General features: G+C 39.5%; 1 protein-coding gene across 4 annotated transcripts in view; it reads right to left on the reverse strand.

The window, feature by feature from the left end:
• LOC140325670 (rho GTPase-activating protein 39-like) overlaps window positions 1–16,928 on the reverse strand; it is an 86,279-nt gene that overhangs the window by 22,778 nt on the left and 46,573 nt on the right. For all 4 annotated transcript variants that reach the window (XM_072403632.1, XM_072403631.1, XM_072403634.1 and 1 more), the window contains 2 exons: window positions 11,983–13,246; window positions 6,185–6,737 (listed from right to left, as the gene is read on the reverse strand). In XM_072403632.1, coding sequence (XP_072259733.1) covers window positions 6,185–6,737; window positions 11,983–13,246 — 1,817 coding nt within the window. The remainder of the gene's footprint in view (window positions 1–6,184; window positions 6,738–11,982; window positions 13,247–16,928) is intronic.

The following is a 16,928-nucleotide window of genomic DNA, read 5'->3' on the forward strand; positions in this document are numbered from 1 at the left end:
AATATTTGCTATCTTAGATAAATCATATCTCACTAAACAACTGGGTTGTAGAAAAGTAAAGTGCAACTTCTAGAAAGAATTATTTTCTATAATCAATGATTTAAATATAATAATTGCACAGGCTAGTCCATAAAGAAGTAGAAAATTTCTGATCCCACCAGCAGCCAACTATTTTTTAAAAGCTGCCAAATATAACGATTTATAAACATTGTGAGGGGGTAGACTTTTTAGGTACAGAATTCTTACTTGCTACTCATGTTATTAGCTCCTAATTTCTACCATTCATTTATTTTTATTTTTTTACCCACACCGAATGCTTAAGTAGAGTTGGTGAGACCTTCCAACTAAGCGCTCATGTTTGTAGGTAGAGATCCATGGGACAGTCTGTGTTTTATTATTGACAGAAAAAGATACAGCACTATGCAATATGTTGGAGCTGTTTATTATTATTAACAACAATATTAATGATACTAATATTAGGTATTTGCAATAAAGTTTGCTAAAATCTTTGCAAAGCTGTTTTGTGCTTCAAATAATTTGGAGATCCACTGCTGCTGTTGAAGGGAGTAATATATATTATTATATAATAAATGTAGACAAGCTTCTATAGAGGACCCACAACAAGTTGGTTACACTTGCTTGAACATATAATAACTTGTATAGTAAGAGTAAAAGGAAATACTGACAAATGTGCCAAGAGAAGCTAAGTCCAGGCAGCCAATCTAAAATAAGCTCTCTCTTTCTTTTTATATTTAAAGTTTAATGAAGGAAAGCAATCAAGGAGTACACTGAGATAAAACAGTAACCAAAGCATACAGAATCAAGGCCTATAGAAATAGAGATCTAAAATCATCTGGAAGTTATAGATTACTGGATGAAGTTGGATGTTATAGATTACTGCAATTTGAATGGAATCCAGTAATGTTGGCATTGTTTTCTGAACAAATTCCTAATGGCCCTGATCATGGACACATCCTGCATTCCTGTCTAAACTCAATTATAATATATCTGAAGTTGCAAGGACATCAGCAAGTGCAGAAAATTACTGAGCCGAATTCTTTTTAATATTCATAGCAAAGGGCGAGGGGAAATATTGCAATGGAGAAATTTTATTCTATGGCTCTATCCATAAAACAGGGAGTCTGGTGGGAAAATTCCAGGTCCATGTTTTTTAATGGCAGCAATTGATTCCCATCAGCTAAATATCAGATCCCCTATTTTATATAAATACAACTCTGAGTTCTATGGAAATATTTCTTCATTTTGTGTTGCATTACTAGGACAGAAAGTAAATGGAAAGCTCATTAGTGGGAAACAGCTAGTAAATATGATAAATATTAGGGGTTTTCCTACTTCTCTACCATTTAAAGCTAAAAGTAAAGTTTTTCTTTACGGAAAAATGTAAACATTATTAGCTTCCCCATCTGTATATTAAAGAAAACACCTCCCCTCTAAGTAATGGAGAGGAAGAGAGCAGGAGGAGTTTGTAGTCTGAAACAAAAGAGTAGTCTTTGTGTGACAGTTTGGCATCAGATACCGTATATTGATTGATTTATCACCCTAGGACAGTAAGCGTGTCACTGGCAGGATGTCCACGAAAAATTAAGGAAAAAAGTCTACACAAAGGAAACTAATCCAGACACCATATCTACGGTCTGAAAAGTTTTAACAGAATACATTTTGCTTATTAGGTTTCAATCCATTTAAAAGCACCCAACCTTTCAATGTTCTATTGCCATAGCTGCAGTGTATAATTTTTTTTGCTTATATAACACAATAACATATTCCAGGGACACGGCTGGATTTCAGAAATTCAAACTTTGCTAAAAAGTTTGAATTTTACAGGGATTGCAAACTAATGCTTAGATACCCCAAGTCAATACTGAAAGATATTGATTTGTTTATTCATGGTTCATCCCCATTGCAGTTTAGATGCAGCCCATGCTTTATATTTTAGTTTTGGATAGAGTGAAAAAGAGCTAGGTTGGGTCTTTTATTGCCGTCGTGGCTGGGGAGTTTTTTCCCCCCATATACAACCCTGTCACTTTACAGAAAGTAAAGGAAAATATCCAATGGGTGCATGTACAATAATAAAGGTCAGATGGAACTCTTATCCACACTTGAGTGTTTCTCAATCAGGGTTATTATTATTAATAATAATAAACTGGATTCCCCCGGGCAATAGGCAATTCATGTCTCCTAATTTAGTTTAACTAACACCAACTATCTTTTTGGCTATCTGTAAGGGTGACATTCTTCCCATTGGACCACAATGCTAATATAGTGTGAGCTGTGGATATAATAATTATAGTAGGAGTTCCCTGAAAGTTATTTTGAGGGTTAACTCATGTAAAAAGGTCAAGAAAGACTGCTTTAATTACTATTGTGTGTTACTTCCCCCATCTCTTAGAGTGTAAGCTTTTTGGGGCAGGGTCCACTCTTCTACCTGTGTCTCTGTCTGTCATTTGCAACCCCTATTTAATGTACAGCGCTGCATAATATGTTGGCGCTATATAAATTACTACTACTACTACTACTACTACTACTACTACTACTACTACAGGCCATGATACAAGTGTGAGGATTTCAGTTCCATTCTACCTGGTCTTAGGCAAGTACAATAATCATCTACACGTCCCCAGGAATGTAGAATAATTCACTTAAACCTCCTAATGTTGCCAATTAGGACATTTTTCACCAACTCTGTAACAGAGGTTTGTCATTCTTACCTGACGGGCAGAGTTCGTCACCTCCCTTGTGACTGTAGACTGAAATGGGATTATAGGTCAGGTCTATACATCATGCACTGGGACATGACACAGGAGAATGCTTTGAGTCATCCCCACTTACAGGACATAATGTTAGATTACACAAATACAGATCTCCAGGCAAGTAAAAAAACACCAATGTCTATTACAGGCACAGGCAGGTTAAGTCAAACATAATCCAGGTACAATAAATGTTAAGTTCACTTCACACGGGTCATGCTTGATAACGAACATGTTGTACCAATAACCTACAGAGGTTCTACAGTTCAACATCTGCTTCATATTATTTTGTATAGCAATGAATAAGGGTTCACCTCAAACCACCTGTAAGCAATAGACTATCCCAGTGATCTCTATGTATATACTTGCTGGACCAGACCTGTCTGTTCCACTACAGTGATAAACCAGGATCCCTTGTATTTGAATGGACAAGAGCACAAAAAGTGGTGACATTAAAGGTTACATCTTTGAGTTTTAGAGAAGCTTGGTATAAAAAAGTAGGGTCCCCTCGACACACACATTCGTTATTGAATAGGTGAAGATGAAGTGCAAGAGAAATAACATGACTACTACTGTGGATCTCCTGCAAATGATAGTTGCCCAGATATCTGTAGCTTCAATGTTCTTAAAGACCTTATGATCTGCATGCTAATAGGTCAGTATCTCAGAAAGTTTTGAAGCAATTGGAATAGCATGACAACCCAATAACTGGTATCTTGAGGAATTCAGCTATAGTAATCTCCAATTAATCCCCCAATGGGTTGCTTTTGAAGATCAGTGACGAAGGTAAGGATAACAGACTTAGAGCTTGTACCTCCAAAATGTGGTCAGCTGCTTAACCTGTACCCTGACCAGTACCCTAAAATCTGATAAGACATGTCTGCTTCATCATTACTACAGGAAACCATGAAATACATTGCAATAGTTCTGAATTAGGAAACAGAACTCAATGGGGACATGTTTCAGACTGGTTGGAACAGCAAGACAATGCAGCACAATAGATTAATTGATTCCTCCCTCTATTGCTCTATTGTAGCAGAATAAAACATTCCCTTGACCACTACTTCATTGTGTGTATGTTGGAAAGCAAAATTTGATTCATCTAAATGCTAAACCCAAAGCCTATTGACAATATGAGTTCACAGATACCCAATAAAATTGTTACATAGACTTTGCTAAGAAAGAATCAGCCAATTTTGCATCTGAACGTGTTCCTAACTTTTGCTCATTTAATTTGAGTGTCAAGAGAAACTTCTTTAAAGCCTGAAGTGGATGTGTTTGAGCCTACATGTCCTGCAACACAAACATAAAATAATGGGGTTCCCCAAACTGGGTGTTTGTGCACTATGGCAAAGACTTTTAATTTGGACTAGAGTGAAGCTTTAAACTTCCAGCTGGAGATCTGAAAGAGGTGTAAAAATATACTGCAAGCCATCCACAGTCACCAGATTCAGACCTCCAGAAACGTTCCTTCCATATGCAGCTTGGCATAGACACCGCTGTATAATTACAGTGTACATAAATAGCAGGAGACATTTTTTTCCCATTTATTTTGATCTTGGTGTAAGGACAGAACCCGCTTTATAAGGAGGATGTGTTGCCCTCTGATTATAGAGTTCCAGCAAATTATACAGTCTGCTGCCTACTTACAGGGCACTGACAGGCTTTAATTGCACCTAGTGCTGTTTACTGCTGGTGGTAAGAACCTGACTAAGTGTTTAAATGGAATCTAGAGCATATTTCCAGTACATATTTAAATAAGTCTGGTCTTGTATAGAAATATGCTAACTATACATAGATTTAAGGGTAACAATAACACATTGATCAGACTACTTATATACCGCTGATCATATTGATAAATTATTGTTCAAAATGCAAGGCCTTACACAAAATCCTTTGTTAACGGGGATACAATTGCTTTGCAGTCATGAAAAAAATGAATTTCCCTTTTAATCAGTATTTGCACTACCATAAATAGAATTCACTGTTTTTATTCTCTAGCCCATGACCACAGACTTCTGTTTTAGGTTAGACTTTCCCAGAATCCTCTTTACCATGTTCTTGTACTTAGCTCAAATCCAATCTCTGTACTTTGTATAGAGCCTGGGGTCCAAATGCATGAAAACTGTTGCATTTTATATAGGTTTTCTATAAAAGTAGGTATCAAGGGCAACAAAACAAGTCTCTTAAACCCAGTTTCCTAAAATGTATCTGTCCTAATTTTATTCATTGGACTTTTGATTACAAGGAGTGGCCCTATAATTCTGCTCAAAGCAAAACCTAGGCATATAGTAAAACCAAGTTTGCAGTGCTGTTGATCTTGAATCTTCATTTAGACAGTGCAGTATAGCACAACAGCTCATTGCAAATCACAGATGTAAATCACCTGTACGATGTGCTGCTCTAACTCCAATATCAGTGCTTTATGGTGCATCCTATTCAGTCTAAACAAATAAGAATGACTGGCTGTGACTATAGGCTATTGCACTTTGCAAATTGCTCTGTGTTCATTGCATAAACCAAAGCATTTTCATTCTAAAAAATTTGAGGTTGGCCAGGATAAGCCACCCCGGCCCACCAAAATTAAAAAAAAGGAAACTTAATATTTAGTATAACTCTCCAAAATAAAATAGGCATATTATTGTGATCCTGTGAATATAAAAAGGAAACTATCTGCCAGATGTGATGTACAAGGGCAATTATCTAAAAACACACTTACCTAGGACAAGTCTAGACTGTACATAATAAGAGCCAGATGTTGTGTGTAGCACTACACAACACAAAGCATATACAGTGTCTAATACAAAAACACATTTCAATAGATGCTTTAGTCTTCCATTAACTGATAATTTAGCTTTAGAGGAGCAAGGACAGGCTTAACTCTGTTGGAGTCTGGTAACTAGCTCGGTACAACTTTACTACAGAGGTTCAACTGTCGTCTGAAACAGAAGTTTTACTCTTCCAGCTTCATATTCCATAAGTGCAAAACAAACTGGCAATTCAGTCGTGGAAAGCATGGGACTATTGACAGGTATGTGTTTTGCAGGGTGGCTTTATTGCTTGGGAATAAGCATTTACAGAACATGTTTGGGAATGGGGCTGTTCACACTTGTGCTGCACTACCATACTCCTGTATTCAGTACTCCAGGTATACTGTCAAGGGGTCACCTGAGATCCAACATTTAAAGTGCACATGAAAGGCTGGGAGTCTATTAATACAGCACAAATGTCTGAACTGACCTTAAAACCATTGCATAATATTTGCAAATTAAGCAGCACGATTTCAAAGTTACCAAACTAGTTTCAAAGAGACAAATAAAGCTCCAACACCTAAAATCCTAATGCACTGGTTGCTTTTAGAAACTGGTTATTATATAAGGCCCATTGTAACAAGTATAAAATAAGTGAACACTTACTGTTCTGATCACTTGCATCTTCCAGGTGCCTGTAGATGTAGCCTTCCAAGTAGGACTGGAACTTTGGAGATGGTGAAAAGAAGCCCAAACTGATGGCAATAAGCTCCCATCCAAGGGACAGGCTCTTGTAAGACATGTTGTTGGTGGTTTGTCTCACCAGCTGCATGTACAACTCATCCCGTAAGCCCTGCAAGGTCCAACACTTAGTGACCAACACCAAAGCCACCTCATTTCTATCTGTCCTGGCCTGGCGGTCTCCCATGTATATCTGAACAAGCTTAAACATCTCGCAAGCCTCTTTCTTGATAACTCGATTACTGGTGATCAACATGGGCTTCTTAATCGAGCCTCCATTCCAGGAGAGCATGTTAGAAATTGATATTCTTCTTCGGAAGATACCCTGTGTGTGCATGTTCAGGTTCTTCGAGGCCCAGTCCACCATGCTGGTTTGAGAAAGTGGTTTCCTCAAAGTGGTGTATGGGAATTGGTAATTGGAGCCAAAAGGTCCTTGTCCGCGATTTTCACAGCTTGGATTGGCCTCCAGGGTTCCACTCTGTAAGAAAAAAAGAACATCGCTTGCATTTGCTTATAGTTCAATGAAACACAAAGACATTTAATATATTGTATTAAGGAAAAATGATCAATAAAGGCAATTCATATTAACAAAGTTAATTGTTTTTCTGTCCTTGATAAGAATATGGACAAGTCTAAAAAACCATGTACAAAAAGTTTTATGATCCTTAAACTTCAATCTAAACTCAATCTCAAAAAGCCCAAAGCCAGAGAAAAATATTTTTATTTATAGATTAAACAGGAAAAAGAAAAGACCTCTGAGATTTTTAGCGTGGTCATCACCTAGGAGGTCATAACCCCTCCTGGTTATAATGGGACAAGAAATGCCCCAAGGGATTACACCAAAGTAGGAGGACACAGACAACAATATAAACCTGGATTATATACAGACAAAACTGCAATATAAGCCTGACTTATATTGTCACCATTGGACAGATTCCACCCAATCCCAACAAGAAAATCAAGCCTTCCCCAGTAAGAAAAAGATGGTCATAGAACCTTTAAAGAGGCACCAACAATTTCACATAGGAAGTAAACCAGTACTACAGCCTGCCTGCAGAAAACTATCCAGGACGGAAATGGGGTTTCACATCTAGAACTTGGAACTTGGCATTCTTGAAAAACAATTCAACAATTAAAGCAGAACTTTTTAAACTATTGTGATCAGGAAGGTCCTCTGTTGCAAATGGGATAGATTATGTCCCGTCTGCAATAAAATAACCTTACCTGTCTGATCCCATTTCTTTTTAAATAAAGTCACCTGTCCCCTTTCCGTCACAGGACACCGCCATCTTCTTGTTTCGATCTTCGGCAACTTCCGCAGCAGGCGTGCATGAGTTCATTCGGCCACAATGGAAGCTAGGATATGCCAGGAATCCTGGCTTCCTATACTGAGCTGCATACGCTCAGCTGTTTTTTTTAGAAGACGACAGCGATCAGATAGATAAGTATGTTTTATTGCAAAAAGGATAGTGTCTGTGTCTTTCTGCAATGAATTGCAATTCTGCTTGATTCCAGATTTTGAAAGTGGAACTTTAGTTCCTCTTTAAACCCCTAGCTGTAATATTTTAATTCTGTAATGTATAGCCCGTTTGTTTCTTGTTAGGAAAACAGGTAAAGGGTTGGGGGTTACAGGACCAGTTACTCTGCACAAGGAGAGAGAACAGTAGTGAGGGGTCTTTATTAAAGGAACCCATGCACAAATCTGGAAGAAATACACAGACCAGGCCAAGATTCAAGTAACAATACACAAGCCTCTTGTATGTAGATTTGCTTATTACAACTTTAACCCAAATTCAGGGCAAGTTTTGTTTTCAATTGGGAAAAAAAGAAGGGTTACATCCTCTGTTAGCCTTACTGCAAGATGCCGTCTCACTTCCTGTCCAAGTGACTAAGGTTTTTATGATAGTGAAAGAAAATCATCCCAAAAAGGGATACAGAAAGTTGTAACAATATAACAAGATATTCTCACCCATCCCCACCCTATCTAAACCATTACATAAAAAATTTGGCTGGAACTACAGAGTCACCACACCTAAAGTCGACTTGTTTTCTTACAGAACAAGTTTAGACGGTCACGGTAGTGAATGTGCACACGTTCCTCTGGCTACACACCAATGGCTGAAAAACCACACACCTGCTGTGCCCTGGACTGTGGTCTATGCTTTTTAAATAGAATATATATCAAGCTGTGGCTGGAAAATTGGTTCCAGGTAAACTTTCAAATCAAAAATAGCTTAAGTAATATTTAGAGTCCATGTTTAAAGAAAAGGCTGAGCAGAAATAAATATAAAGGACCTGATTTAATGAAGATCTCCAAGACTAAAGAAGATAGACTATCATGGAAGAGCTTGGGTAAGCCAGCAAACTTGGAATGGATTTCTTAAAATGATTTGGTAGTAAAGAGGAACTAAACTCAAAACTAAAAATACATTTACCTTCAATCCCGCAGGGTAGTCCGATCACTCCAAGGGTGTCCTGCATCAGGCCCCGGCATCCGTCCCCTGAGCCAGCGCTCTGGGCGCCGCCATCTTTGTCCTCTTTTCCAGGTTCTTAATCCTACGTCACCCAACCCAGGCGCCAGATTGGGTGATGTAGGATGAAAAAAAATTTGCTGATCTCACTGTACTTGCGTGAGATCGGCAAATTTTTTTCTTTGAGCAAAAAGGCTCTTTCTGTCCCTTTTATGTAAAGTGAATTCTGAGTTTAGGTATGCTTTAAATAGGAAGTGGTTTCTATCCTGGACTAGACCATTTCAGGTTTGCTGGATAACCCAACTTCTCCCTTCCATCTATCTTTTCCAGTCTTGGAGCTTTAATATATCTGGCCCACAGTGTATCCATGTATCTATACACCATATAAAATATTATAAAAGTGGGATCAGCTGGAAAGCAAACTCCAAGTGTCACAACAAACACTCCTGAGCACAAAGCCTGCACGAGGGTTTAGCTAAAAATTGATATTTGGGTAGGCTTAGCTAAGGCTCCCAGTTTGTGACCCATGCAAAATTTTGCACAGTGTGAGATCAGGTGACATAGGAAGAAGAACATAGAAAAGAAGAGAAGATGGAGGCATCTGGTGCTCCCTCTGCGCTAACCTGAAGACCAGGACAACGCGGAACCTAATGGAAGAAAGCTCCCGACAGATAGACTGCTCTGCAGGATTGAAGGCAAGTGTGATTTTTTGTTGTGGCTTACTTTTGGTTTTAATTTCCCACTAATTTATTTGTTTCAACATTGCCTTAATGACATGGATCATGGCGAAAAAAAAAAAAAAAAGGTTGTGATTTTTTGGGATCTTGATTTGCACATTCTTCTAAGTACTTTTCTAAGTGAATCTAAGTACTGCCAACAATCAGGTCAGTAGAATAACCAGACCAAGGGGAAGCAGTGTCATGATAGGCCTAAAATAGGGGAGGCACCATGATATGATATCCACAATTTTTTTTTTAAAGCAAATCAGTAGCTGTTTACTTTCAGTCCCTCTGTCTAAGATTGAAACTAATGTTGGGAGATGTACTGAGCAAGGAAATTAGAGGGACGAAGGGGGTGGGAGGGCGAGTTGCTTTTTTTTTTTATTTCAGCTGTGTGTGCAATGTGATCATGGACCACTGAGCTTTATTATTAAAAAGCCGGTTTTTGCATTATATTGTTTGACTTGAAAAGGAAGTCCTGAGGTCACAGGCCATATGGCCCACCTACCACAAATCCATTACTGGAGCACAAAGGAAGATCTTCTATTGCCAGGTATTCGGGAAAACCTAAAACTTTGCATGTGTTAGCTAAATCGTGACAGATTCAGGGTAAAAGCTATGAAAAATGTTTTTTTTAAAGCTCAACTTCAGGTTCAGTCCTAAACCCACTGTTGAGGTTTTTTTATATACTTACTTAGGATTTTAGGCCCATTTATTGGTTCGTCTTACAATATTCTCCAGACGTTGGGTGGTCCTCAGTGATACAGAAAGCTGAGGCAATGTCGGTGCAACTTTCTCCACCATTACCTTTTGTCTGCAAAGAGTCGTGGTAACGCCTAGTACCCAACATCTTGAATTCTCAGGACATCCTCAGTCTTCTGGAATGACCGATACCCACCTTTCCCATGCCTAGAAGACATCTAGCGCCCAAATGGGAATATTGCAATAAGAAATGCGCTTCCACAAGGTGAATATTGCAGCCGAAGCTGTGTTATTTAATTTTAAACACTGGCATGTGCTTCTTTTTTAAATATTTTCTCAAAGTTGGGCTTGCAACACATGTAAGCATGGTTTTTTATTCTGACAGGTTCACTTTAAGGATTATCCAAAAGGAAAAGTGTTTCTATTGTACAGGCAGAACAGGTTCCAGCTGTCATTTTTTAGGGCAGGTTGGGAGACGATAGGAAGGGTCTGTTTGGTTGTAAAAAGCCCAGCAGACGGCCCTCATGGCTGACACTCGCAGCTGTTGCTCGTCAAATGCTGCAATCAGAAGCCGATTATTTGAATAATGTTTATTAAGCAGGCATGCTATTCATACAGCTCATACGTCCGGCTTTTTTACATAAAAGATCCATAACTCGTCCTGATTACTTTCCCAGAACTCAGACTATTGATGAATGCAGATTAACTGGAATTGCAGCTACAGGATCCTGTAAAATGTTTTTACATCTGGAACAGAATACCTTTTATTATTGTCACACAAGTGCCTGGCTGTATTTTTCATTAGTAATGAAAGCTCGGGGTAATGTTACACCAGCAAGCGTTTTATCGGCACAAGACGCTGCTAAAGATTCAAGCAAGAAAGCTGATTGCAATGCTTATATACAAGACCTTATGTTTTCTGCTGAAAAGTCAACAATCAGCACTAAAAAGAAAAGTGTGCATGCTAAAGAATTGCCTGCCAAAAAATCTCATTTTCAGAAGTACAAACTGTACCTGGTGATCATTACATTTTCCTCCTAATAGGTTTCTTTTAAACATTTTTGCATCAAAAAAGAAATAGGCCTGTAATGGCCCATTAAAGGGCCACCCCACCTTTGTGCTTTTTTAATGATTTATTTAGAGCTTGTTGAGCTTACTCAGATCTTTTTTTTTTTTTTTTAAAGATACTTAAAATTTAAAGATCCCCCTGAAATACAGCAGTTCCTGACTTCTCTTCTTGATCACTTAGGGTTTTGAATTTAGGTCTTTGCTGCAATAAAAATCTAAAACTATACAGGGAAAGTAGACTTCTTCTCAGACAGAGAATCTATCTAACCTGAGACATTAGTTTTTGGTGCACGGACACTAATTCTACATACTCCTTCATACTTCTAAATCTTTCCTTGACCTTCTAGTACAGCCGTTTTCAAACTTTTTAACATGGGGAACCCTAGAAATAACTTTGTCTTAGAGAACCCCTGCTATAATTATATCCACGGCTTAAAGTACTACCAGGTAACAGAGGACGTTATGATCCTGTCATAAGTCTTTCTGCAGGCTGTTTCAGGTATGACATGACAATGCTGTGTCCCTATCTCCCAGTTGTTCTCTTTATTTATCACCCTGTATACATGCTTTGGATGATTCAATACAGATTACATTGCCACGGTCAATATTTATCAGCATCAGCCCCATAAAAAATACTACCAAGTGGCTGCAAAGAAGGTTCAGAACAAAAAAACATTTTAATAGAACCAAATACTAAATTGCCTTTATTTAAGAGAGAAACAAAAGAATGGATCCGAGGTATGTAAAATAAACAGACACCTACCTGAGACATGGTTCTCGTGGACTCTGATGACAGGAGACTTATCTGGCTGGTGACTTTCTTCTCCAAGCAGTCCATCTTCTCATATGTCCGTTTCTGTCGTACCACTTCAGGTTGCACAGGTATTTCTCCTTTACCGATGTCTCGGACCTCTATTCCTGGTCTGTACAATGATCTACTGCTGGATGTGACATCATCTCTTGACCCTCGCCCCAGACTGTTTTTTAAGGACTCTTGAAATCGAACCTTGTTACTGTCCGGAGCAATGTTTTCTATCATGTCCGTGTCCAAACTCGCCTTGCTGCCCCTAGAAACTGCAGTCCTGCAGACAACCGATCTCATCTCCGCAATAAGTTTGTCATTCAGTGCATTGAGTTCACTGCTGCTGCCAACTGAACCAGGCCTTATCTGAGCATTGCCCTGTCTTCTTCCTTTTCTTTTTCTCAAGCTAGGAGAAGGGCCAGTAGAGTAACCGGAGTCCTGCTGGCTTACCACCGTAGGGTAGTCTTGAGGAAGGCTGTTCTGCCGATTGTGGTGGGCCTCCATGTTCTTGAGAACATTCGCTTCCAAGACCCTCCAAGAATTCTTAAAACTGTCCTTAAGGGCCAACTGGCCAGGCTGATGTTTAGTTGGAACATCAAGGGAGCCAGTAGGAGAAATAGTCTGTTCTGAAGACTGGTCGACATTGACCATGTGTTTTATGTACTCCCTGCCTGCTGGGCTGTATTCTGTAGCAGAGGGGTTCCTCTTGTGCTTATTTTGATGAAGGCCCGGGTAAGGCAGAAGCTTTGGCGTCTGAGAATGGCCTTGCAGGCTGTTTGTCGGGGACACTGGTGGAGAAAGCGAGCGTACGGTCATACTCTCAAAGTCCATATCAGCAGGAGGTTCATCGTAAATAGGCGAGTCTAGAGAAGGCTCATCATAGATTGGTGGTGGAGATCCATACCGTGGAGATGAGGGCTGTAATGTTCCTGTAGGAGTCCTTTGTGGAGTTTGACAAGTGCCCCCCTTAGTTAAAACTACGCAAAATCCACCATTGTCCGTTTTCTTCACTTGCATGGATTGCTTAGGATCCACAAATGGTTTACTTGGCAGGGCAGAAGGTGAAATCGGAGCATAGCCACTGGACCGGTTGGTGGAATTCTTTGGTATACTGTTCTGCAGTGATGAATTGGAAGAGGACACTGGAATCTGTCTCAAACTATTCACTTTCACCAACATGGCTGCTTTAGTTCCAGGAACGGGCTGCCATCTCTGAGAAGAATCTCTGTAAAAAAGAGAAATGTAAAAAAATTAGAATGTTTATAACATGTACAACTATGTTATATAAATCATCATCCACTGGAGCAGAGGAGGCTTGGAATTTGTTAGTGTCCAAAGGCAGTGGTGCAGGTCGTAAACATGATGGTTTCAACACTATTCCACTTCAAAAACTAAACAAAAAAGTGTTGGCAAGAGCTCTATTTTAAAGCTTGTGATCAGACAGCAGCACTGTGCCGTGACCATCTTTCTACTCACTCTTATTCAGTATATATCAGGGGTGTCAAACTCTGGCCCGCGGGCAAAATATGGCCAGGCATGTCTTTTTTTGGTGCCCAAAAGAATTCTTAATTTGAATTGCAGCTGGCTCGCCACTACTGCAATCCATAGTAATGTATTAAGCTGCGACTACTACAATTCCCGGCAATTCCCGGAAGCTGCAAGTACAATGCCGCTACTACAGTTCCCGGCATCACTCGTGTATCTAGACCAGCGGCCTCTCTGCCTATGCGTGGCCCAGCATTTTATAAACGCAAGTGATGCCGGGAGTTGTAGTAGTCAAAGTCAATAATTAGGAATTATCAGGATTATCAGGAATTATCATAGAGCTATTGCTATATACATTTTTTTACTGTGCCAGAGAATGCGATGTGAAATCACATGAATGCAGCAATTCGTTTGGTTTCACATTGTATTCTCTGGCAAAATAAAACAAATAATCTCAATAGGAAGCAACAAGAACACATGAGAAGTGCATGCAGTATTATGCAGTGGATTGATCTAAATAATTTAGCACTGCATGCTCTTCTCATGTGTCCTTGTTTCTTCCTATTGAGATTGTTTTTCCAATAAATTTGGAAGTTTGGCTCGCAACTTGGTCTAAGTTATTAATTTCGGCCCTCTGTGTATTTGAGTTTGACACCCCTGGTATATATGAATGCAGGCCACTTAACTGACTTCAAGCACTACCCATTCATATTTTAATTAATTGGACTGTTTATAAATACTTATCGACAAGAGCTGCTTCCAAGTATTTATCCAGTTTGGGTACTCCCACATATTAGAGAAGGACTAAATTTTTCAAGGGCCCCTTGATATGGCAGTGTGGGTTTGCAAACACATACAACAACATAATGTCAATATAAGAAGTTTAAGTTTCTCTTAAACATAGTTTTGTAGGGTACCTATCAGTGGTTCATGCGCTTTACAACATTTTGCCTACATGCTCATTATTACACACACAAACAGACTGGAAACATCATATTTATCAAGTGTACGGTGATGGCAGGAAACACATTCAGATTTCTGAACCCATAACAGCGCCAAATGAGGCCTTCGCAGTTGGTGCTCTGTGTATCCGCTGTCAGATTATGACAACAATGGGATTCTTGTACTACTCCCAGCTCAATTCTCACACAATCATCTGGCAGAGGCTGAGTAGGGTGGGTCCTGCCCTTTACGGACAACAGGAAATGGGATCATGATAAATTAGGAAGGTTTTAAGGGTGACAATCAGCCTTTTGTCATGAAATCTACTTTTTAACTAATCTCAGGAACAATGAATAAAATAGAAGGGCTAGGAAACACACTGGTTAAAACGCAACCATAGAGCAAAAGGACATACCAGAAGCAAAAGTTGGGAGATACTATGGGAAGAAATTGCTATGGGAAGGGAAAAAAGCCGATTATTGTCATCTGGGAACGTTCTACAAGTTGCATCATGGATTCCTAGAGGCTGATATTGAATAGGTACAGTGAGGTGAACGGCTTTATACACACAAGAAGCATGGGCCTTGCCCAGTAGAGATCATTTGCTGGTTTTACTTTAGAAGGGGTAGTAATGGTTCCTTTGAGCATAAAAGTCACCATTGCTGCAGATGTCATTCTGTTCGGTGGTTTCTCCAACTCGCAAACCGTGCGGATTGTGCCATTGGAACCATTGGTGATGGTCTCACAAGTCATACAGTAGATAACCTAGCATCCTGAGCGGAAAACTACGCCATATGAACATGAAAGCCCCTTCAATGCACATTTTTGTCTAACGGAACAACAAAAAGTAGTTTTAAATTCTGCACTTACAAAGTTGGACTGCTGGTTACTTGTACAGTTAAAGCACAAACTTTTTCTAGCCTAGGGGCATACCTGTCCAGGTGCAATGCATATTCCCCACCATGCAGTTTGGGAAAATAAATCGTCTTCCAAAAACATCTAATGCCATGCAAGGACCACCATAGGTGTGTTCTGAATACTCTCATTTCTATAGAATACTTGAGTGCCCCCTGCCGTGCTGAATTAACAACAACTAACTAATTAGCAAGCACAGCCGGACGCATTGGAAATGCAAAGTAGTCAAAACACTGACTAGATTAGAAGTGTAAATGTATACATTGCACAAGGATGAAAGACTTTACAATGCCCTCTACTGTAGTCTTTTCAATCTATTTAAGGCCAGGACATTTTTCTTACTGCCAAAAGGTACATTTTCACTTATAAATAGTTATTCACTGAAAATAGTTATTCATGGGAGTTTCAAGAAACAAAGCCACCCAAAACTGATATATAAACTTTTAGTAGAAGCAAGAGAAGTAATAGACCTGCAAGTTTCTTATATGTCCTAAAGGTTGAGTTGGTGAGACCTTTGTGCCATCTCCAATACCGTTCATAGCATGTATGCAATGTGGAACTAAAGATCCACTTTGAACATTGGCAATTCAGGTATGTGGTTGTTGCAGAAAGGGGCAGGTGATGTACTTTCTGCAAAATCTGCTCTTTCCTGCCTATTTGACACCCAGCTGTGAGATTTTGCCAGCTCAGTTCATGCACAACCCAGTGTTAGCTGCCAGGGAAATCCAGCAATCCAAGCTTCCCTCGCGCATGCCGGGTCTGAGCAGGAGGTACGCCATCTTGGCACAGCCAATCAAGATGCCGAAGATTGTCTTCAGGAAGTAAAGCAAAAGGAAGATGATGGTACCTTGTGATGGAACAGGGGTTGACGAATAGTTGGGGGTTTAGTCCGGCTTTAAGGTGCCGTGACAAACAAAGGTAAACAGGAACAGAGATGGGAACTCTGAGATATCACAGCTGGAACATTCCAGACAAAAATAATTGCTACCAGTTGACTTACCTTCTACAACCACTCTTATGCTGTAAGGATATAGATCCAACATTAACACAAGATGTTACAGAATCCTGGTCCGGTCACCAACTGCCCCTCCCAATAAAACATCCCTACTAAAGCCATAGTTTAATGGACACAACAACGTCTAAGGGCAATATGGGGGAAGCCAAAGGATGTGGGTAGATACCAGGTGCTTGGAAACCCACAAGGTAAAAGTAAACTCCATGTAGACAATGTCAGGACTAAGATTTGACCCTGGGAGCTTAGCCATGCAAGGAATCCCAAGTCCCGTTTAGTTTTAGGTTATGCTTCATTTGTCAGTTCGGATGTTTAGTAACTAAATTGTGCAAGGTAATTCTCCATAGTACTGTAAATATACAACTAATCTGCTGCAAATTTCTCAACTGAAAGACCCACAACAGAAAAACATTTCTGGCATTTGTTCTTTTAAAATCTGATCATTATCTGGGAATGGATTACAGACCAACAGGAATGGAGGGAGGTTTTGAAGGAAATTGTAGTAAATTGACACCACATTTGGTTTTATTGAAACCATCCACTAACTGTCAGC

Source organism: Pyxicephalus adspersus, chromosome 3 (genome assembly GCF_032062135.1).
Source record: "Pyxicephalus adspersus chromosome 3, UCB_Pads_2.0, whole genome shotgun sequence".
Taxonomy (NCBI): Eukaryota; Metazoa; Chordata; class Amphibia; order Anura; family Pyxicephalidae; genus Pyxicephalus; species Pyxicephalus adspersus.